General features: G+C 38.6%; 1 protein-coding gene across 32 annotated transcripts in view; it reads left to right on the top strand.

Moving 5' to 3' along the window:
• HUWE1 (HECT, UBA and WWE domain containing E3 ubiquitin protein ligase 1) overlaps window positions 1-23,642 on the top strand; it is a 161,850-nt gene that overhangs the window by 34,739 nt on the left and 103,469 nt on the right. For all 32 annotated transcript variants that reach the window (XM_078364000.1, XM_078363993.1, XM_078364009.1 and 29 more), the window contains 4 exons: window positions 2,392-2,460; window positions 8,263-8,361; window positions 8,996-9,202; window positions 10,963-11,115. In XM_078364000.1, coding sequence (XP_078220126.1) covers window positions 2,416-2,460; window positions 8,263-8,361; window positions 8,996-9,202; window positions 10,963-11,115 — 504 coding nt within the window. In that variant the 5' untranslated portion in view covers window positions 2,392-2,415. The remainder of the gene's footprint in view (window positions 1-2,391; window positions 2,461-8,262; window positions 8,362-8,995; window positions 9,203-10,962; window positions 11,116-23,642) is intronic.

Here is a 23,642-nt window from a genome sequence, read left to right as displayed (position 1 = left end):
AGATCCTTTGATTTTTTTTTTTTTAATCAGTATTTTGTAGTTTTCAGTGTATAAGTCTTATACATGTTCTGTAGATTTATACAGAAATACTTCATTGTTTTTTAGTGATTGTGAATGGTGTTAACATTTTTAACTTTGGAGTCTACCTATCCATTGTTGGTATATAGAAACATGGTTAGTTTTTTAAATGTTTGTCTTGTATTCTGTGACTGCTGAAATTGGTTATTGGCTCTTGGAGGAGTTTTGCTCCATTGCCCAGGCTGGAGTGCAGTGGTGCGAACTTGGCTCACTGCCACCTCCACTTCCCGGGTTCAAGCAATTCTTCTGCCTCAGCCTCCCGAGTAGCTGGGATTACAGGCACTTGCTACCCCACCCAGCTTGTTTTTGTATTTTTAGTAGACATGGGGTTTTGCCATGTTGGCCAGGCTGGACTCAAACTCCTGACCTCAAGTGATCTGCCAGCCTTGGCCTTCCAAAGTGCTGGGATTATAGGTGTGAGCCACTGCGCCCATCCTCTGGGAGGCTTTTAAAATAGATTTCTTGGGTTTTCTATGTGGATGGTCCTTTGACAAATAGGGACAGTTTTTATTTTTTCCTTTCTGATCTGTGTGCCTGTTACTTCTTTTTCTTGCTGTTTTGTATTGGCCAGAACTTTCAGTATGTTCAATAAAAGTGATAACAAACACCTTTGCCTTGTTCCTGATCTTAGAGGGAAAGTGTCAGTTATTTGAGTTGTATGGTGTTGAGGCTGGCTGCTACTTCTTGCAGTAGGGGCAGTTTAATAGCCTCCCTGCAAATGACTGAAGCCACAGTAGTGTGACAGCCACTTGCTATAAGTAATGTGTAAGACGTTTGTGAGAAAGGGGAGGAAAAAAGTAATCCTTGAGAGTAAGTGTACAAATAGCTCAGCTTGTAGTTTCCACCACATGGACAGGATTGTTGCCAGAATCCTGTTGGCCTCATTTGAGATATTTTGAGGTTGTTGGCAGCAGGCATTTTGTTCATTTTGTATTAGGTACTGAGATAACTTTTTAAAAAGTGATCTGGAATTATATACCCTAAATATCTACCGTAGAGAGAAAACTTCTTAAGGAATGGTCTCTACAGAAATGTTACAAAATATATTCTGAATTTTTCACAAACTTTTCCTTGAATGCCTGTTGATTGAATGGATGCAGGTCATACAGGCAAATACACACTATTTTCGTAGTACTGAGTATGTTGGACTAAATCTAGGCAAAAAGCTGCCTACAATTTATATTGTAATTGGTCAGCTTTATATTATGGCGGCCTTCTTGAGGGGAGGGCCATTGATCTCTAATGACTGCTACGGAGCTAAATACATTGTTAATAACAGAATCTTGTTTTGCGTGTAAAGAGCCTGCAACCCACTTCTACCTCTGTGCATGTGTCTTAGCTGCTAACAGGAGAAACTTACTTCTTGTGCTTTGGAGGACTTGTCTGCCAGCAAAGATCTAGGGATTATACAGTGGATCTGATCAGGCTGTTGTCTGCTTTTGAGCCTTCCAAATTACATGTCTTAATAAAATGGTTGTTTTCTGTGCTCAGAATATTTCTAGTGAGAGTCTTATATTTCATTTTCTAATTGAAAAATAAAAGTACTGTTTGCCTTTGCTCTTATGATATAACGAATAGGTTTTCATTGGTAGGAACAGTAAAAGGTTAAACACTCATACAAAATCCTTTTCGTTAACAATGAATTAATATCCTGATACCTAACCCCTCTAGCTGTTTTCTTTAGACATAAGTTTATACCATATGTTCCATGTCCATTATTTCCTGATGAACATCTTTGTGTATTATATAGTTGTCTGCAATATTTTTGACATTTGTGTGATATTCCATTTAAAACCAATCGTATTTTGGACATTTGGTCTTTTTTTTTAACCTTGTGATGGAACAGTAGGTCGTCTTCAATATTTTACTATTATTCATGGCCATGCAGTATGGATTCTTGTGGTTAAATATTTGTGTACATCTTTATGACTTTCTTTGGATTAATTCCTAGAAATGGAAGTTTTCAGGAAACTGCAGGGCTGTGGTGAGTTTTTCCGTCTTGAGATGTGTTGCAAACATTGTACACTTTAATTTTCAATTAAGAGTTTGAGATGCTTGTAAAAGAAAAACAAGTTTTCATTTTGGCTTGATTTGGTTTCAGTCTTGTGCAACATAGGGATGTGGGCCAGTTTGATCGGGAGAGATTCTTTACTTCTCTCTACCTCATAGCTGTGCCTCTGAGTTGGCATAGCATCATAACTCCAGTGTTTTTACTTTAAGCATTTTGCATTGCTCTTCAGTCTGTATTATCCAAGCTTGTAGAGCTCAAGATTGCAGCTTTAAGTTCTCACTTCATTGACATTTTCTTTTCAGATCGTAAAGCTGAAAATTGAAATCATGAAAGTAGACAGGACTAAACTGAAGAAGACACCTACTGAGGCTGTAAGTATCCAAAAGTTTGCTTTGTGTATCTTTTCTTCATTAAAAAAAAAATCTTTGTGAATAGTTCATCTATGCTGATCTTCAAATCTCATCACCCATATATACAAAAGGCAGTAAAACAACAATTTGTCTCAAAACAGTAAGATTTTCTTTTGAACTTCTCTGGATTAAAAAAGTGGATAGCCAAAAGACCAGTGGAAAGTGAACACTGATGAGTTAGTTCATAGTTGTGGGTGCCTGAAGTCAGCTCTCAGGCTGCGGTGCAATTCCTTCTTATGCAGAGATGCAGTATGGTATAATGGAAAGAGCAGATGTGGATTCATATTTTTACTGTACTTCTGGGATCTTTCAATTTTGTTTTTTAGAAAATGAAAGTGATAACACTTTACTTCACTAGTTTTTTTTATAAGGCCAGTGTTTTAGCTGTTTTGATTACTGATTCTTAATCACACAATTCAGCTTAACTTGTGTATTGGGTGGTTATATCAAGTGATCCTTTGTCAACAGTAGAAATCCCAGATTCAATCTAATAATATTCCACTAGCTAGCTTAAATTGCTTTCTGAAGTTAAGGAAGTGGTATTGCATTATGATGCAATACCCCATGTGCTTAGTTCAAAGAGAGCAAGCTTTGGAATTAGACCTGGGTTTGAGTCTTACTAGACTTTTTTGTGGCTGAGAGTTTATTAACTTGCCTGGTTTCCACAGCTACAAAATTTCTTCCTTCTTGATGTGAGGCAATTGCTTAGCACAGTATCTGGCACATAGGTTAGTTCATATCATAACTATTAAGCCACTTGGTTTTCAAAAAATGTAGAGGTGCCTGGCAAGTATTACCAAAAAATAACAATTATTAACATTTTGCTGTATTTCTTCTAGGCTTTTTTTTTTTTTTCGAGACAGGGCTTTGCTCTGCCACCCAGGCTGGAGTGCAGTAGTATGATCACAGCTCACTGCAGCCTTGACCTCCCAGCTCAAGTGATCCTCCCACCTCAGCCTCCTGAGTAGCTGGGACTATAGGTGCATGCCGGCATGCCTGGCTAATTTTTTATTTTTTGTAGAGGCGGGATCTTGCTTTGTTACCCAGGCTTCTTCCAGTCTTTTAAAAAATTATTACATGTGCACACACAATCTTGCCCTTTTCTTTTAGCATTGTGCTAATGAGTGTGGGCAGCATTTTCTTCACATACCCTTGCCAGTATTACAGATTGTCTTTTAAATTTTTGTTAACTTCGTAAGTGAGGAAGAAAGTATTTCACTGTTGTATATCATTTATCTTCTTTTGTTAATCATTTTGTATCTGACATTGGAATGTCGGCATTTCTCTTACTGAATGCTGTATATATTGAACATACTCATTTTCATATCTGTTGCAAATGTCTTCATTTGCTTTTGATGTGTTTTGGCATCTAGAAGTTTTGACAACTGTGCTTGAATATCTTTTACTGAAGGACAAAAAGAAAACTTGCTGTAAGAGACTATAATTTAAAATTTTAAAGTGGTATCAGTGTAAGAATATACTGCTACAAGAATAGAAAATCCAGAAAAAGGATCCTAGTGTACATATGAACTACATATATGATAATAGAGGGATTATAAATTGGTAAGAAGGTCTAGTCGGGAGACCGTGCTAGAATAATTGTTTATCTTGTGGAGAATGGGGGGCTATCATATTGCAATAAATTTTAGATAAATCAAAAGTCAAATGTTTTTAAAATAAGCTATAGAGGAAGTAGAACACATAGGTGAATGTTTATTTGGTCTTAAGTGGGCATGGTCCTTCCAAACATTATAACAAAGGGACAAAACTATAATGGAAATGTTAAATACTATATCCAAAATAAAATATTTGATAATAGCCATCCTAACAGGTGTGAAGTAATATCTCATTGTGGTTTTGATTTGCATTCCCTTGATTTCCTTGATACGGAGCACCTTTTAATATACTTTTTGACTGCTTATATGTAAATAGACATTTGGATAAATGGCTATTCAAGTCCCTTGCCTGTTTTAAAATTGTGTTATTTGGGCTTTTTTGCTATTGAGTTGCAGAAGTTCTCTATATATTTTGGAACTTCATCCCTGGAAGACATTAGGCGAAGTGAAATAAGTCAGTCACAGAGGGACAAATAGTACATGAATCCTCTTATATGAGGCATCTAGATTAGTCAAAGGTATAAAAGTAGGCAATAGAATGATAGTTACCAGGGGATAGGGACAGTTGAGGCTCAGTGGGCATAAAGTTAAACAAGGTAAGTAAGTTCCAGAGATCTGCTGTAGAACAACATAGTGCCTATAGTTAACAGTCAGTTAACTGCCCTCCGTGTGTGGGTTCCACATTTGCAGATTGAACCAACTGGATAGTAAATATTTGGGTGGAAAAAAACAATCAAAAAGAACACTACAACATTAAAAATATAAATTTTAAAGCAATGCAGTGTAACAACTATTTACATTGAATTCAGTATTCTAAGTACCAGAGATGGTTTAAAGTATATAGGAGGATGCGTATAGGTTATATACAAATACCATGCCATTTTGTATAAAGGTTGAATATCATAGATTTTGGTATTCATGGGGGTCCTAGAACCAATACCCAGCAGGATACAGAGGAACAGCTCTACTCAAAGATTTGTTAGGAGGGTAGATCTCATGGTAAGTATTCATACACGTAAACAATCATGCACACACACATAGGGACATAAGGAAACTTGGAGGTGATGGATATGTTTATTACCTGGATTTTGGTGATGGCAACACGAGTATATACATACATCCAAACTCACCCAGTTGTATACATTAATTACGTACAGTTTTTTGTATACCATTTACACCTTAATAAGTTTAGGATGGTGGGGGTGAGGTGGGCAGGGGGAAGACACATGACCGTCTGAGGAAAATATTTGTAACCCAGTGTAGTTAATATCTTCAGTAGCTAAATCAGTAGGAGAAATGAATATCCCAAAGACAAAAGGGGCATAGGACATTTAAGAAAAGAGCAAACCCAGTAAACATCTAGAAAGATTCAACTTTGTGGGTAATTGGAGAAATGCAAATTTAAGAAAAGTTTTTTAACCTAATATGCTGTAAAGGGGCTGCTCTTGGAGTCACACTTACATACTGATGTCTAGCTCTTATTTCCTAGTTACTAGCAAATTACTTAGCATAAACTCCTAGGAGTGGAATTTTTATGTCACTGGTTATATACATTTTTAGGACTGGAGTTGTCTATTTTCCTTGAGCAGCATACAAGAGTACCCTCATTTCCCATACTGTGGTCAATGCTAGGTACTATTTTTATGAAAGGCTTTTATTAATCATTTTGTGTATCAGTAGCTGTGCAAAGGAGTTTTTTCCCTAGATTTAGTCCCTATTTATTCCCTACTGAAATAAATCACAATAAACCCTGGCAATTGGTATTCAGCTACTGAACTGGCAAATGCTTTCTTGTATCTTACCGTTGTGCTTGCTGCTTTCTCCTGCAAAATGCAAGGGACCTTAGTCTGATAAAACAGAGACCATCGCACTGGTACATTAAATTGGTGCCGTTATGTTAAGTGGATCTTGTGAGTAGAAAACACAAGCACCTTAGATGCCTCAAACATATTTGTGCCAGAGAGTCAGAAACAAATCTTGTGGAAGCTTGAGGGCCTTTCACATTAGGAAAGTTTCTAGTGGCCCCAGGGTCTGGGAAATGTTGGGATATCCCTTCTAAAGTGAGAGGGAAGTTGCTGCACCTTTTACCACACACTGTGAAGAAAGAGGAACAATGTGTGGTGTGTTTGGAGTTTGGAGCCAACATACTGGTTGGTCACATTTGAGCAAGCTATTTACTGGATAACCTCTAACACATTAGTGGGGAACCACTAAAGTGTTAAGTGAGGTTTAGATCTAGGAAAGACCCTGCAAGAGGTCCAGTCTATGATGCAAGCTGCCCTATCACTTGGACATTATGACCTAGTAGACCCAGGTGTTTTGGCTGTGCTGTCACAAAAGCAGCTTCTGGCATGCTACTTGGCCTTGGTAAAGACTGAATGCCTGGTTATGGGACATACCAAGTTATTACAGGATCCAAATGTTCATCATGAACTGGGTGTTATCTAACCTACACACCATATAATTGGATTTGTATAGCTGCATTCCATTAGAAGTAGAAGCAGCATATTCGACGCTGGACCCAAGTAGGTCTAGGAGGCACAAGTGAAACTGCATAAGCAGGTGGTTCAACCTATTTCTGCTGCTTCACTGCCTCTCCCTCAACATCTTCGAGAAGAGGAGGGAAAAGTGCAGGCCTGGTTTATGGAAGGATTTTGTGCCAAGGATTTTAGATACATTTAATTACCACGATCATTTGAGGTAGATTCTTTTTTTCTTTTTTCCTTTTTTTTTTTGAGATGGAGTCTTGTTCTGTCGCCCAGGTTGGAGTGCAGTGGCACGATCTCGGCTTATTGCAAACTCTGCCTTGTGGGTTCAAGCAGTTCTCCTGCCTCACCTCCTGAGTAGCTGGGACTACAGGTGCACACCACCACGCCTGGCTAATTTTTGGTATTTTACTAAAGACGGGGTTTCACTGTGTTGCTCAGGCTGGTCTCGAACTCCTGAGCTCAGGCAATCCACCTGTCTCCGCCTCCCAAAGTACTGGGATTATAGGCATGAGCCTCCAAGCCTGGCCTTAGGTAGACCTTAATAATGCTTGCTTTAGAGGGAGAAAAGGTTTGGACTTAGCTTAAAGAAACCCCTAGTAAGTTCCAGGTTCTGTTTTGGATGCCAAAAATACATTTCTCCCAGTTTAAATGTCACAACAGCATTGCTGGATATATAGGTACGAGTTAGGTGCAGAAGAGGGTGCAGAGATTCAAAGAGGTAGCTTACCAACTACCTAATTTCAAGGCTCATGCTCTTTTTAATAGTATGCCGTCTCTGAGTATTTGAGCTCCTGTTACAGGAGATAAGTATTTTATGTATATGGCAGATATTTGAGTTTCATATTTGTGAGGTAGCTATTAAGTCTTTTTTTCTGATAAGAGAGCTGGGGCTTAGAGGTTAAGACTTGCTCATGATCAAACACCTTAGTAAACATGAAGCTAAAAGGTGAATCCACACTTGTTTGTTTCCAGACCTCTGGTCCATTCCCAGGACACTATACTGCCATTGATTAATGGAAGGCTTCTCTCTCCCAGCCCCTATCCCTTTCCTTCCTTCCACTTTCAGAAACTTTACTATAAATGTTCAGTCCACTCCTTGTTACCTGACAAATAGGTCCATTCATCAGTATAAGAGAGCAGAAATGTATGGAAATGAGAACCCCAAGAAAGAATGGGGTCCTAGTTTTATGAAGTTCAGAAGCTCTTTACCATCTTACAAGTGAAGGGTTTTATGTTACAAAAAAATATATCTAATGTTAATCTTCACCTTTAATTGTGAATTCACTAGGACTTTTCAGTCTCTGATTCAGTATAACCTACTAGGCATTCTGGTTAACTTTCAGACCATTATAGATTCCTTAATTTTATTTTTTTTAGATGTTTAGATTTTTTAAATTTTTGTTGTCTGCGTACCTTTCCAAATAGTTCATCTGCATCTACCTTTATCCAAAGTGTTTTGGTGGTTTTTTTGAAGCCCAGGTGGATTGTTGGGGAATAAAAGTGTTTTCTCATGAGGTTTCCATTTTAATCCCAAGAGATTGTCTGGCAAATCTAGTTTTCTTTAGTAATTTCTAGCAAAAGGAAAATTTCTTTGTGAACTTAAGGGTTCCTTTTCCGATTCTCCTTTGTAACATCTTTTGTGAATTTTTTTTTTTCAGCCTGCAGACTGCAGAGCCTTAATAGACAAACTCAAAGTTTGTAATGATGAGCAACTTCTCTTGGAACTGCAGCAGATCAAAACATGGAACATTGGAAAGGTATGTGAAGCCATGCTCCCAAAAGACAGGGCTCACTATACTAATACATCATTTTGTATGTTCTGATATGGAATAAGAAAGCACAATGGGATAGCCTTATTCAGCAATTACTTAATAAGCGTCTAGCGTGTGCCATGTGCCTAACACAGCTTTAAACCAGTGGCAAGGAAAATGTTGCTGGCTGAGGATGAGGAATTGATTTCACAGGCAGTGCTAAAGAATGTCAACCACAGAATTCCTTTAGTTTGACGATATAAGTTTGAGATAATCTCTGGATTTTTACTTTAGTTTAGAATAATTTTTATTGATAACTCTACAGATGAATTAAATGGATTCTGGTAAGGTTGGTTCTCTTGTCTTCATAGATCTTAGATTGTAACTAGAGTTCTGTGTCTAAAGACCTAGCTCTAGGGGTTTTATGGTGTCTACTGGAGTTAGCACATATATCTAGATGGGTATTCCAATGAACTCCAGCCCTTTTTAGCTCAGAGTATGATCTTTCTCATATGGGCACAGGTGGGATGTCAACTAATCTAGGTGTCATGCTCAGCCGTCTCTTGTAACAAAGCTCAGTTACAAAGCACCCATGCAGCACTTCTACCTTATTCTTACATCTTTTTCCTCCCCTCTGCAGTGCGAGTTATATCACTGGGTGGACCTGTTGGACCGCTTCGATGGAATACTGGCAGACGCTGGACAGACAGTGGAGAATATGTCATGGATGCTCGTATGTGATAGGCCAGAAAGAGAGCAACTGAAAATGCTTCTCTTGGCTGTGTTGAACTTTACAGCCTTGCTCATTGAGTACAGCTTTTCCCGGCATCTGTACAGTTCCATAGAAGTAGGTGAAGTTAAAGCCTGTGTACTCTGTTCTTAAATAGAATTGTGTACATCCAGAAATAAGGAAATTGCTGTTTCTCTCTATTGCTGGTTCCTTTTCTTTGTGGAGCTCTGAGTTTTTACTATGGATTTACTCTGGGTTTTTTACTATGTCAAAGACAGTAGTAGAATGTTTCTTGGATATACATATTATCCTTCATAGGATTGATGGGAAACTTCTGTACTGTCACCTTTGCCCTGCCTTTTCAAGATTCAAGAAATGAATGAGAAATGTTACGTATGTATTAAAGTATTTTAGGAAATTTGAACAAATTGATTTTTACCCTAGGTTGTTAGAGCAGCTCCACGTTACTTTTAAATTGCTAGAAATAGTTTGATTTTATCACATTAATGTACTTACTACTCTTAGGTTTTAGTGTGCTGCTTTAAAGTCTCTGTACTCTGCCACACTCACCCCAAAATATATATTCATAGCATCCTTTGTGTCTTTAAAGAGTAACATGGGTGCAGCAATCAGTGAACTTTTCAACTGGTCAAAAATCAGTGTAAGAAGAAATTATTTTCTTCTTATAGAAGCCATCTTTAGACTTTCTATCATCATTAGTTAGGTTCCCTGTTAATTTTAGGTGTGTTAGTTTTCCTGTGTCCTCAGTAAAGAAGCAGAATCAGAACAAACAAGTTAAAAGAAAATGGCTTAGGAAAAGAAGTGGGATAACTGAACTAAAGGCCTAACATGCAGGGATTTAAATGGGAGGTAAATAGGCAGTCTGTTGAAGATGAAATAGATATATTGTCCATGGAAGTCCATGGCCTTTGGTATAATTGACAACTGAAAATGCCTTGATTCATTTCCAGCTATATTATTTACTGATTTTAATTGTAACCAAATGCTTCAATGTATTGGTGAATTTTAATTGTATTTAAAAGCCAAAGTAAGGCCGGGTACAGTGGCTCATGTCTGTAATCCTAACACTTTGGGAGGCTGGGGCGGGAGGACCACTTGAACCCAGGAGTTCAAAACTAGCCTGAGCAACATAGTGAGACCCCCCATCCCTACAAAAAACACAAAAATTAGTGGGGGCTTGGTGGTTGCATGCCTGTAGTCCCAGCTACTCAGGAGACTTAGATGAGAGGATTGCTTGAGCCCAGGAAGTTAAGGCTGCAGCTGGGTATGATCATGCCTCTGCACTCCAGCCTGGGCAGCAGAGGAGACCCTGTTTCCAAACAACAACAACAAAAAACCCAGAGTAGTCACTTAGGTTATTTATGAGCATATACCATACTATAACAGTTACATGTTACATAGTTGCCAATAGCTGTTGTTGGTAGCTTTACCTTCTATATGAAGGACATTTCTAATTAATTTCAATTTTATGTTTGTCATAAAGGGTACAGAAGAGAACATAAAATATTTTTTATAATACATTTAGTCCAGTTAGAGACTTAATGTTCTTCTTGATTCCCACATGTGTATTATATCTCATTTGTCTCTTTTGTAATCCCTTCCTTCCTGTGGGAACACCTGCGCAATTTTGAACTGCTATTTACAATTTTTACTTTTATTGAACGTTTTAGGTAACTGTCAGATCTTAAGCTCCTTGGGGATAAGGTTGCATGTTGTACATTATCAAATACTTACATATTTTTGGCATTGTTGTGACTAAACTTCTTGATAGCTTTGTAAATGTTGACAAATTTTGTTTTGTTTTCAAAGCCAATTATGCCTGATACCTTGAACATTGCTCTTTTTTGTCCCTGTAGCATTTGACAACTTTATTGGCTTCCTCTGATATGCAAGTGGTGCTGGCAGTCCTTAATCTCCTATATGTATTTAGTAAAAGATCAAACTACATCACTCGCCTGGGATCTGACAAGAGGACCCCGCTGCTAACTCGGCTACAACATTTGGCAGAGGTGAGTCTTGGGTGAAGTGTGGAGGAGAGTATAAAAATTGGAGCATATGGTTCCTTTCAACAGGTGTTTCTTGGAGTGTTAAAATAGATTAGAATCCTTAAGGTAACCTTACTGGCCTAATTGAGTTAGAACTATTGCTGCCCTCTTTTAAAACCTCAGTATTCTAGTTATTAAGTAATTTTGAAGGAATTCATTAATCTCTGCTCACCAAACAAAATCTTTATGTTCAAAAGTGGCAACTTCTCTTTTGAACAGAAAGTTCAAAATTAGATTTGATTCTGTGTGAGAAGGAAGTACAGTGCAATAATGACGTCTAGATTTGAGTCCTGGCCCTGCTTATAAGCTCTGATAACTAGTTTTCTCTTCTGGGAATTTAGCATATCTACTTCAGAGTTGTTTTAAAATAAAATGAATTGTAGGGTACCCAGTACTGTGATCAGTAAGTAGTTATGATTATAATTGAAGCCAAAAGCTTTCATACAAAAGATCACCTCTACCAAACTATTGTCCAGTGTTCCCGGAGGCAATTTCTTAATACATACTCAGGTTTGAGAGGTAACCAGAGTTGAAAAGCTTTCTTAGAAGAAAAGTGTTATGGCTGGCTTTTTAAAAGCATATTTAATAGTTAGCTCAAAGTAATTCATTTCAGGCTAATTTTAGGTGCCATGATTACTTAAAAATGAGTTTTGTATAATTATAAACATAACATGTATTCTGAAAATTTTAGGAAAATATAGGCAAAATGTCAATCACCTATAATTCATCCCTATGAGACCTCCTTTAAAGTTGGAGCATTTTTTTCTTGCTTTTGCAAATACGTATGTACATGCATCCAACCTGTTTTCTTAAGGTACGGTAAACATTTCCTCTCATTATTAAAAACCATAAGGAGGTTTAACGTTGGAATCCCAAGTCACAGTTAAAAGGTAAAAGGAACTATAACTCAGTAGATGCTTCCAAAGCCTTTGGTAAAATTTATCACATTAACAAAAGCTTCATTATAAACTTAAAGAAAACTAGAGTTACCTACCGGAAGTCATAATGGGGGAGCTGAGGCATTTCCATTGAATTCAAAAGTCACACACAAATGTCAGGCGTTAACTTACGTCATTTAAATTTGTAGTACAGATCCTGTCCAATAGAAGAGGAAAGAAGTGAAGAATACATATTAAAAGAGAAAATTTGGGCTGGGCATGGTGGCTCATGCCTGGTACTTGGGGAGGCTGAGGCAGGCACAGATCACTTGAGCCCAGGAGTTTTGAGACCAGCCTGGGCAACATGGCAAAACCCCATCTCTACAAAAAGTACAAAAATTAGCCAGGCACGGTTGCACGCCCCTGTAGCCCCAGTTACTTGGGAGGTTGAGGAGGTAAGAGGATCACTTGAGCCTGGGAGGTGAAGGCTGCAATGAACCAAGACCATCCTACTGCATTCTAGCCTGGATGAGAGAATGAGACTCTCTCTCCAAAAAAGAAAGAGAAGATTTGTTACTATTTTTGTGTAGGTGATGAGTCTCTTGGTTTCCTGGGGAGATAATATAAAATTATTATAACTACTAAAAGCACAGTGAGGTAGCCAAGTAAGAGATCAATAAACAGAAACAGCTCCTCCATGTATTAATAGTAACCAATTAGAAGATGATTGGTGAGGCCAGGTGCAGTGGTTCACGCCTGTAATCCTAGAACTTTGGGAGGCTGAGGCGGGCAGATCACCTGAGGTCAGGAGTTAGAGACTAGCCTGGCCAACACAGCAAAAAACCGTCTCTACTAAAAAAAAATACAGAAATTACCTGGGCGTGGTGGCACGTGCCTGTGATCCCAGCTACTTGGGGAGGCTGAGGCAGGAAAATTACTTGAACCTGGGAGAGGGAGGTTGCAGTGAGCTGAGATGGTGCCATTGCACTCCAGCTTGGGCGACAAATGCGCGCAAAAAATAAGATCACTGGAAAGACCCCATTCATGGTATGAGCAAATATTGTCTGTAAAATAAGTCATATTGGCTGAAACTGTACATTTAAGAGAAGTTAATTTAGGAGGTTGTGTTGTAATACAGTGGTGGGGAAAAATTCTTAAAATCCCTGTGGCATAAACTAAAAGTAAAATTTTGAATATTCTATTAAGAAATATACTTCCCAACACAAAAACACATTACTCCAGGCTACTCCTTAGGCCCTTACACACAGCTTCCTTCATCAAGAAAAATATCGTTTGTACTAAATAGTATAGTTACTGATGTGGTCAAATAACATTCTATAGTATAGTTACTGATGTGGTACAACTTTATTTTGTCATGGACCAATAACATTTGGAAACAATTGGTGTAATAGCAGCTGGTCTGCAGATAAAATTAAGCAACACTTCATTCAACAGAAGTTAACAGACCCATGGTAGATTGAAAGATATTTAACAGCGTTTTAAAACTGAAAAGGGACTGCTAATGTAGACTATCCAAGGAACTCTTCCAGATCAACAAAGATGAGCAAAGGATATGGATAGGCAGTTTATAGAATAAGAAATTCGTATGAGTAGATGTCCAGACTCATTTATTAGAGAAAGAAAAATAAAACGAGATACAGCTTTGTGAGCATCAGATTTGCAGAAATTAGAAAACTATGTAATGGTAAGTGCTGGCAGGTATGTGAAGCTATGAGAACCCTCATGCATTGCTGATAGGAGTGTAAACTGGCTCTCCTAGGTATATATTTCAAAGATGAGATCACATCATTTCCGTAAACATGATCTATGTCAGAATATTGCATCATCATTTGTGGTAGTGGGGAGTTGGAAGCAACCTTGGTATCCATCATTTGTAGATACTCGAATAAGTAAAATGTGGCACACGCACACTATAGAATATGTAGCAGTTAGAAACAGTGGACCAAATAATATAGCAACATTGATGGCTTCTAAACATAGCGGTGAGTGCATAAAAAAGTAAAAGCAACAATTTTTATTCCTCAGTATCATTTCTGAAACTTAAAAAGATACACACAAAGCAACATATAGTTTCAAGAAAACAAAAATTAAACAACAGATAACAAAAGTGATACCTGTGATAATAGGAATCTGAATGGGCAATAATGGGACAGATGGATATGTAAACAAGTACATATCCGAGGTCTCCCCTTATCCGAGGTTTCAATTTCCAAGGTTTCAGTTACTTGTGGTACAGTACAATAAGATATCTTGAGAGAGAAGCCACATTCACATATCTTTTTATTATGGTATATATTTATCATAGGTATGTATGTGTAGGAAAAAACGCGTGTGTGGTGTATTGCATAATTGGCCATCCACTAGGGATCTTGGCATGTATTCCTATGGATAAGGGAAGACTGTTGTAAGGGAAAATAAATCTTACCAGCAGTATTTAAGATCTGTTAGAGCAACACTAAACCTTTATTTACAGATTTAAAAGCTGGTCCAAATAGAGGCAAGTAACATTTTTTTAAATGGGAAGACTTAATATAGTAGAAGCCCTTTAATGAAATTAGGACTAATGATTTTTAGGTTAATTATTTTAAAAGGCTTGTTAAAGGTGGAAATGTTTAAAAAGTGATTGATACATACGATTTTTTAAAAACTAAAATAATTCCCTTTCCCATCTTATGTTGGGCCAAAGACTTTTAGTAAGAAGCAGTCTGTTATCTGACATAAACTACACTATGATCTGTGATTACTTTACAGTGTTGCACCGATGTGAAGAAAAGGAACCTGCATATAGGATTCTAAATTTCTTAGACTTTACCCCTGAATCTCTTCATAATTTGACACTTTTTATTTTAGCATCTTGCCTTTTAAATGAACATTTTGTAAAATATTCGACCTCGTTTTTGTAAACTTACTACCTCTCTTATTTAAATCAGTCATTCAAATTGATTAAGTGGAAGTTGTTGATATCAGCTGGGACAGAGAAAGAAATGTCTGAGAAAACACTGATAGTGAATCAGGGTTATTTGCTGTATCAGATAATAAAATATCATAAAGCTATAGTGATTTTATTATAAAGCCAAGTTTTTATCATAAGGCTTTTTATCATTAAGCCAAGTTTTGTAGTTAACACAGGAATAGACGGTACATCTGCAGAGTGAAAGAGTACTCATTATGTTGCTTCTATCAACAGTGGGACAATAGGCTGTTGGAAGGGAAAATGTGTTTAGAACTTCTTCACACTTCACATAAATCCTAGAAACCTACTTAATGGTCAATACAGGTGACTTTTAAGATCTTTCATAAGGAAGAGTTTCGTAAGTTAACAGACCTTAAAGTCATTAAAAATACAGCTTTGATCATGTTAATCTGGTTATTTGTATGGGCCACAATAGCATCTGACAGAATTCACATCACCCTACTTTTAGGCTGATATAAACATACTAATATTTCATACATTAATTAAATGTTCTGACAATTTAAGTAGAAGTTAAAATGCAAACTCTGCTTGGTATAAATGGCTTGCATACATAAAGTCTGAGGTGTTTCTTTGTTTCGTTTTCTTGGGTCATTCACATCTAGTTGTTTCTTCCTTTGAATGATTTTACCACCAGAAAGGATTGCTTAAATGATTGCTGTTTTGTCCCTTTGCATTTTTGACACTTTTTACCTTTGACAGGCATGCTGCTTTTTGCTCTGAATTGATCTAAAGAGATTGTAGATTGAAGGTTAATTTCTAGTCCTGGACAATTTGGAATCTTGACAGGTGCAGTACATTGCAGCCGTTGGTAATAGATTTATGTGTTTGGTGCTTTGCAGTAAAAGATTTTCACAGATTTTTGAGGTTTAGAGATAATTAGATATTTATTAATGGTAGCTCTTATAGTAATACCTCTCATTAAAATTTAAAAACTTTATGTTTCTCTAAAATTTAAAATTTCTCTAAAAATTTGACTTTTTCACCTGGGCTTCTTTTATTTATTTATTTGTTTGTTTGTTTATTTATATTTTTTTGATACAGTGTCACTCCATTACCCAGGTTGGAGTGCAGTGCACTGATCTCAGCTCACTGCATCCTCTGCCTCCTGGGCTCAAGTGATCCTCCCACCTCAGCCTTCCGAGTGGCTGGGGCTATAGGCATGCAGCACCATGCCCGACTAATTCTTTATGGTTTTTTATAGGGATGGAGTTTTGCCATGCTGGTCTCCCAACTCCTGAGCTCAGGCGATCCTCTTGCCTTGGCCTCCCAAAGTGCGAGATTACAGGCATGAGCCTTGTGGGCTTCTTTAACAATGATTCTAGAAATCTTAGTTCATGTCTCTTCAGTCTTTTCAGGCAACTTTTTTTTGCAACAAACACGTTCACTTGCATGTGTTTAAGAACCTGGATTTGAATGTGTACCTACTTTTGCCAGCAAATCACATTAGCTTGTTTCTGTGTCTGTAAATTGGGGGTTACAATATCTACCTCAGTTTTTTTAGGATCAGAGTAAGGGAAGTCATAAAACTCGTGGGGTTACTGCCATCGTGTTGGAAGTACTTAATAAATGGGAGCTGTCATTTGTAGATGGATGTTAACCAGAGGAACTACGTGTAATTCTTTTGTGTTTGCTTTCATTTAAAACATTACACACACATTATTTTATAAGTGCATGCATACTGTCACATAATTATTTTCAGTACAGCCTTTTCCCTCTTGGTTCATCTCCCATAACCTCAAATGTATTCTTCTGTATGTATTATCTTCATGTTGTATTGACCTGTTGAGGGTGTTTTTGTCATTCAGTTACAAATGCGGTATATCTTGCATCCTTGTTTTCTTATTTCCGACCTTGTTCAAAAATTACTTTAAAGTCACCTGTATAGCTATAGGGTTCTTTTGATGGCTGCATGATATTTCATGCTTTGGATGTACCATATTTACTCAACTATTTCTCTGTTGATGCATACTCATATTTGTTATGAATGATGCTGCATTAAGTAATCTTTATATGCATTTAGTTACTGATACATTTATTTATTTATTTATTTTACTTTTTTTTTTTTAATTGCATTTTAGGGTTTGGGGTACATGTGCAGAACATGCAAGACAGTTGCATAGGTACACACATGGCAGTGTGTTTTGCTGCCTTTCTCCCCTTCACCCACATTTGGCATTTCTCCCCAGGCTATCCCTCCCCAGTTCCCCCCCGACTGACCCTCCCCATTTCCCCCCAATAGACCTCAGTGTTTAGTACTCCCCTCCCTGTGTCCATGTGTTCTCATTTTTCATCACCCGCCTATGAGTGAGAATATGCGGTATTTCATTTTATGTTCTTGTGTCAGTTTGCTGAGAATGATCTTCTCCAGATTCATCCATGTCCCTACAAACGACACAAACTCATCATTTCTGATTGCTGCATAATATTCTATGGTGTATATGTGCCACATTTTCCCAATCCAGTCTATCATCAATGGGCATTTGGGTTGGTTCCAGGTCTTTGCTATTGTAAACAGTGCTGCAATGAACATTCGTGTGCATGTGTCCTTATAGTAGAACGATTTATAGTCCTTTGGATATATACCCAGTAATGGGATTACTGGGTCAAATGGAATTTCTATTTCTAAGGCCTTGAGGAATCGCCACACTGTCTTCCACAATGGTTGAACTAATTTACACTCGCACCAACAGTGTAAAAGTGTTCCTTTTTCTCCACATCCTCTACAGCACTGTTGCCTCCAGATTTTTTAATGATCGCCATTCTAACTGGCATGAGATGGTATCTCAATGTGGTTTTGATTTGCATCTCTCTAATGACCAGTGATGATGACCATTTTTTCATATGATTGTTGGCCTCATGTATGTCTTCTTTTGTAAAGTGTCTGTTCATATCCTTTGCCCATTTTTGAATGGGCTTGTTTTTTTCCTGTAAATCTGTTTGAGTTCTTTGTAAATTCTGGATATCAGCCCTTTGTCAGATGGGTAAACTGCAAACATTTTTTCCCATTCTGTTGGTTGCCGATTCACTCTAGTGACTGTTTCTTTTGCCGTGCAGAAGCTGTGGAGTTTGATTAGGTCCCATTTGTCTCTTTTGGCTTTTGTTGCCAATGCTTTTGGTGTTTTGTTCATGAAGTCCTTGCCTACTCCTATGTCCTGCATGGCTTTGCCTAGATTTTCTTCTAGGGTTTTTATGGTGCCAGGTCTTATGTTTAAGTCTTTAATCCATCTGGAGTTAATTTTAGTGTAAGGTGTCAGGAAGGGGTCCAGTTTCTGCTTTCTGCACATGGCTAGCCAGTTTTCCGAACACCATTTGTTGAACAGGGAATCCTTTCCCCATTGCTTGTTTTTGTCAGGTTTATCAAAGATTGTATGGTTGTAGATATGTTGTGTTGCCTCCGATGCCTCTGTTCTGTTCCATTGGTCTATATTTCTGTTTTGGTACCAGTACCATGCTGTTTTGATTACTGTAGCCTTGTAGTATAGTTTGAAATCCGGTAGTGTGATGCCCCCCGCTGAGTTCTTTTTGCTTAGAATTGACTTGGCTATGCGGGCTCTCTTTTGGTTCCATATGAAGTTCATGGTGGTTTTTTCCAGTTCTGTGAAGAAAGTCAATTGTAGCTTGATGGGGATAGCGTTGATTCTGTAAATTACTTTGGGCAGTATAGCCATTTTCACGATATTAATTCTTCCTAACCATGAACATGGAATGTTTCTCCATCTGTTTGTGTCCTCTCTGATTTCGTTGAGCAGTGGTTTGTAGTTTTCCCTGAAGAGGTCCCTTACGTTCCTTGTGAGTTGTATTCCTAGGTATTTTATTCTTTTTGTAGCAATTGTGAATGGCAGTTCGTTCTTGATTTGGCTTTCTTTAAGTCTGTTATTGGTGTAGAGGAATGCTTATGATTTTTGCACATTGATTTTATATCCTGAGACTTTGCTGAAGTTGCTTATCAGTTTCAGGAGTTTTTGGGCTGAGGCGATGGGGTCTTCTAGGTATACTATCATGTCATCTGCAAATAGAGACAGTTTGGCTTCCACCTTCCCTATTTGAATGCCCTTTATTTCTTTTTCTTGCGTGATTGCTCTGGCTAGAACTTCCAGTACTATATTGAATAGGAGTGGTGAGAGAGGGCATCCTTGTCTAGTGCCGGGTTTCAAAGGGAATGCTTCCAGTTTTTGCCCATTCAGTATGATATTGGCTGTTGGTTTGTCGTAAATAGCTTTTATTACTTTGAGATACGTTCCATCGATACCGAGTTTATTAGTTTATTGAGGATTTTTAGCATAAAGGACTGTTGAATTTTGTCGAATGCCTTCTCTGCATCAATTGAGATAATCATGTGGTTTTTGTTTTTAGTTCTGTTTATGTGGTGAATTACGTTTATAGACTTGTGTATGTTGAACCAGCCTTGCATCCCCAGGATGAATGCTACTTGATCATGATGGATAAGTTTCTTGATTTGCTGTTGCAATCGGCTTGCCAATATTTTATTGAAGATTTTTGCATCTATGTTCATCATGGATATTGGCCTGAAGTTTTCTTTTGTTGTTGGGTTTCTGCCAGGTTTTGGTATCAGGATGATGTTGGTCTCATAAAATGATTTGGGAAGGATTCCCTCTTTTTGGATTATTTGGAATAGTTTCAGAAGGAAGGGTACCAGCTCCTCTTTGTGTGTCTGGTAGAATTCGGCTGTGAACCCATCTGGACCTGGACTTTTTTTGTGTGGTAGGCTCTTAATTGCTGCCTCAACTTCAGACCTTGTTATTGGTCTATTCATAGTTTCAGCTTCCTCCTGGTTTAGGCTTGGGAGGACACAGGAGTCCAGGAATTTATCCATTTCTTCCAGGTTTACTAGTTTATGTGCATAGAGTTGTTTGTAGTATTCGCTGATGATGATTTGATTTCTGTGGGATCTCTGGTGATTTCCCCTTTATTGTTTTTTATTGCATCTATTTGGTTGTTCTCTCTTTTATTTTTAATCAATCTGGCTAGTGGTCTATTTTGTTGATCTTTTCAAAAAACCAGCTCTTGGATTTATTGATTTTTTGAAGGGTTTTTCGTGTCTCTGTCTCCTTCAGTTCAGCTCTGATCTTAGTTATTTCTTGTCTTCTTCTAGGTTTTGAGTTTTTTTGATCTTGCTTCTCTAGCTCTTTCAATTTTGACGAGAGGGTCAATTTTGGATCTCTCCATTCTCCTCATATGGGCACTTATTGCTATATATTTTCCTCTAGAGACTGCTTTAAATGTGTCCCAGAGATTCTGGCATGTTGTGTCTTCGTTCTCATTGGTTTCGAAGAACTTCTTTATTTCTGCCTTCATTTCATTGTTTATCCAGTCAACATTCAAGAGCCAGTTCAGTTTCCATGAAGCTGTGCGATTTGGGGTTGGTTTCTGAATTCTGAGTTCTAACTTGATTGCACTATGGTCTGAGAGACTGTTTGTTATGATTTCAGTTGTTTTGCATTTGCTGAGGAGTGCTTTACTTCTAATTATGTGGTTGATTTTAGAGTAGGTGTGATGTGGTGCTGAGAAGAATGTATATTCTGTGGATTTGGGGTGGAGAGTTCTGTAAATGTCTATCAGGTTTGCTTGTTCCAGGTCTGAGTTCAAGCCCTGGATATCCTTGTTAATTTTTTGTCTGGTTGATCTGTCTATTATTGACAGTGGAGTGTTAACGTCTCCCACTATTACTGTGTGGGAGTCTAAGTCTCTTTGTAAGTCATTAAGAACTTGCCTTATGTATCTGGGTGCTCCTGTATTGGGTCCATATATGTTTAGGATTGTTAGCTCTTCTTGTATCGATCCTTTTACCATTATGTAATGGCCTTCTTTGTCTCTTTTGATCTTTGTTGCTTTAAAGTCTATTTTATCAGAGATGAGAATTGCAACTCCAGCTTTTTTTTGCTCTCCATTTGCTTGGTAAATCTTCCTCCATCCCTTTATTTTGAGCCTTTGTGTATCCTTGCATGTGAGATGGGTTTCCTGGATACAGCACACTGATGGGTTTTGGTTTTTTTATCCAATTTGCCAGTCTGTGTCTTTTGATTGTTGCATTTAGTCCATTTACATTTAGGGTTAATATTGTTGTGTTTGAATTTGATACTGCCATTTTGATGCTAGCTGGGTGTTTTGCCTGTTAGTTGTTGTAGATTCTTCATTATGTTGATGCTCTTTAGCATTTAGTGTGATTTTGGAATGGCTGGTACTGGTTATTCCTTTCTATGTGTAGTGCCTCTTTCAGGAGCTCTTGTAGAGCAGGCCTGGTGGTGACAAAATCTCTGAGTACTTGCTTATTCGCAAAGGATTTTATTTTTCCTTCACTTCTGAAGCTCAGTTTGGCTGGATATGATATTCTGGGTTGAAAGGTCTTTTCTTTAAGGATGTTGAATATTGGCCCCCACTCTCTTCTGGCTTGTAGAGTTTCTGCCGAGAGATCTGCTGTGAGTCTGATGGGCTTCCCTTTGTGGGTGACCTGACGTTTCTCTCTGGCTGCCCTTAGTATTTTCTCCTTCATTTCAACCATGGTGAATCTGACGATTATGTGCCTTGGGGTTGCTCTTCTTGCGGAATATCTTTGTGGTGTTTTCTGTATTTCCTGCATTTGAGTGTTGGCCTGCCTTGCTAGGTGGGGGAAATTTTCCTGGATAATATCCTGAAGAGTATTTTCCAGCTTGGATTCATTCTCTTCGTCACATTCTGGTACACCTATCCAACGTAGGTTAGGTCTCTTCACATAGTCCCACATTTCTTGGAGACTTTGTTCATTCCTTTTTGTGCTTTTTTCTCTAATCTTGGTTTCTCGTTTTATTTCATTGAGTTGATCTTCGACTTCTGATATTCTTTCTTCTGCTTGGTTAATTCGGCTGTTGAAACTTGGGCATGCTTCGCGAAGTTCTCGTATTGTGTTTTTCAGCTCCTTCAGTTCATTCATATTCCTCTCTAAGTTATCCATTCTTGTTATCATTTCCTCGAATCTTTTTTCAAATCTTTTTTCAAGGTTCTTAGTTTCTTTGCATTGATTTAAAACATGTTCTTTTAGCTCACAAAAGTTTCTCATTATCCACCTTCTGAAGTCTAATTCCGTCATTCTCCATCCAGCTGTGTTTTCTTGCTGGTGAGGAGTTTTGGTCCTTTGTTGGAGTCGCGGTGTTCTGGTTTCAGGTGTTTTCCTCCTTTTTGCACTGGTTTCTTCCCATCTTTGTGGATTTATCCACCTGTCATCTGAGTAGTTGCTGACTTTTCGATTGGGTCTCTGAGTGGACGCCCAGATTGTTGATGATGAAGTATTTCTGTTACTTGGTTTTCCTTCTCCCAGTCTAGCCCCTCCACTGTACGACTGCTGAGGTCCACTCCAGGTTCTGCTTGTCTGGGGTGCACCTATAGCATCTGCGGAACAGTGAGGGATGCTACCAGTTTCTTTTTCTGCTATCTTTGTCCCAGAATGATGCCTGCCAAATGTCAGTCTTCTGGATATAGAGGGGTCAGGGAGCTGCTTGAGGAGACAGTTCGTACTTTATAGGAGCTCAAGTGCTGATCTGTGAGCTCTGTTGTTCATTCAGGGCTGTCAGGCTGCTATATTTAATTCTGCTGCAGCAGAACTCATAAAAAAAAAAACCTTTTTTTTTTTCCAGATGCTCTGTCTCGGGGGGTTGGGGTTTTCTTTATGTGTCCACTCCTGCCCAGCTAGGAGGCAGTCTAGTCACTTTTTGCCTGCCGAGGCTCCATCCTGCTGCTGCGGTCTCTGCCCTGCTGCCACGGGCTACGCCCTGAGGCGGAGTCTCTCAGTTGTGGCGGGTTGCCTCAGCAACAGTGGGCTGCGTCAGCAATGGAAGTGTACCTCAGTAGGGGCAGGTTGCCTCGGTAATGGCAAATGCCCCTCCCCCACCAAGCTGCACCGTCCTGGGTTCAGCTGTGCTCACAGTGAAACTCTCCACCCAGAGCATTTGGAATTGCCGTTTTGTTTGTCCCACTGCCCTGGCGCAAACGCCGTTTCCCTGGAATCTCCTGGCCTGGCTCACTGTCCAAGTCCCGTTCAATCAGATGGATATGCCAATCTGCCCTCTCAAGTCTCAGATTGCTGGTCCAACAGGGCACCCGGACCAGTGTGCTTTGTGCGGAGCACTGTGGAGCGCCGCTGCGCTGCAGTGCCGGCCACTGACTGCACCAGCCAAACCTGCTTCGCTGGCGTCCCACGTCTCCTTTATACCTGGGAATCTCCCTGTTCTGTGGGCAACAAAGATCCGTCTGGAAATGCGGCCCTGACTCACCCTCCGCGCGTTCACTGAGAGCTTCAATCCTGGGTTGTTCTCACCGCGCCATCTTGAGTCGGTCTCCACCAATACTTTTAATATAATACTTTAAGAGATGATATGGAGACTGTATGATAGAGTCCCATAAATCTCAGTGTCAGTTCATTGGCACTTCACTGATCAGTAATGATTTTGAGCATCTTTATGCTTGACCATTAGGATTTGTTCTTGTGAATAGTCTTGTTTCTATCTTTTGTCCATTTTTCTTTTCGGTTACTTTTTTCTACTCTATGAAAACTGTTTTGGAGTTTTTAGTCCTTTGTCATCTTAAAAGTATTTTTTTCCCTAAATCTTCATATATATTGTCTGTCT

The sequence above is a fragment of the Callithrix jacchus genome, chromosome X, assembly GCF_049354715.1.
Source record: "Callithrix jacchus isolate 240 chromosome X, calJac240_pri, whole genome shotgun sequence".
Classification (NCBI taxonomy): Eukaryota; Metazoa; Chordata; class Mammalia; order Primates; family Cebidae; genus Callithrix; species Callithrix jacchus.
This window is presented reverse-complemented; position numbering and strand designations above follow the sequence as displayed.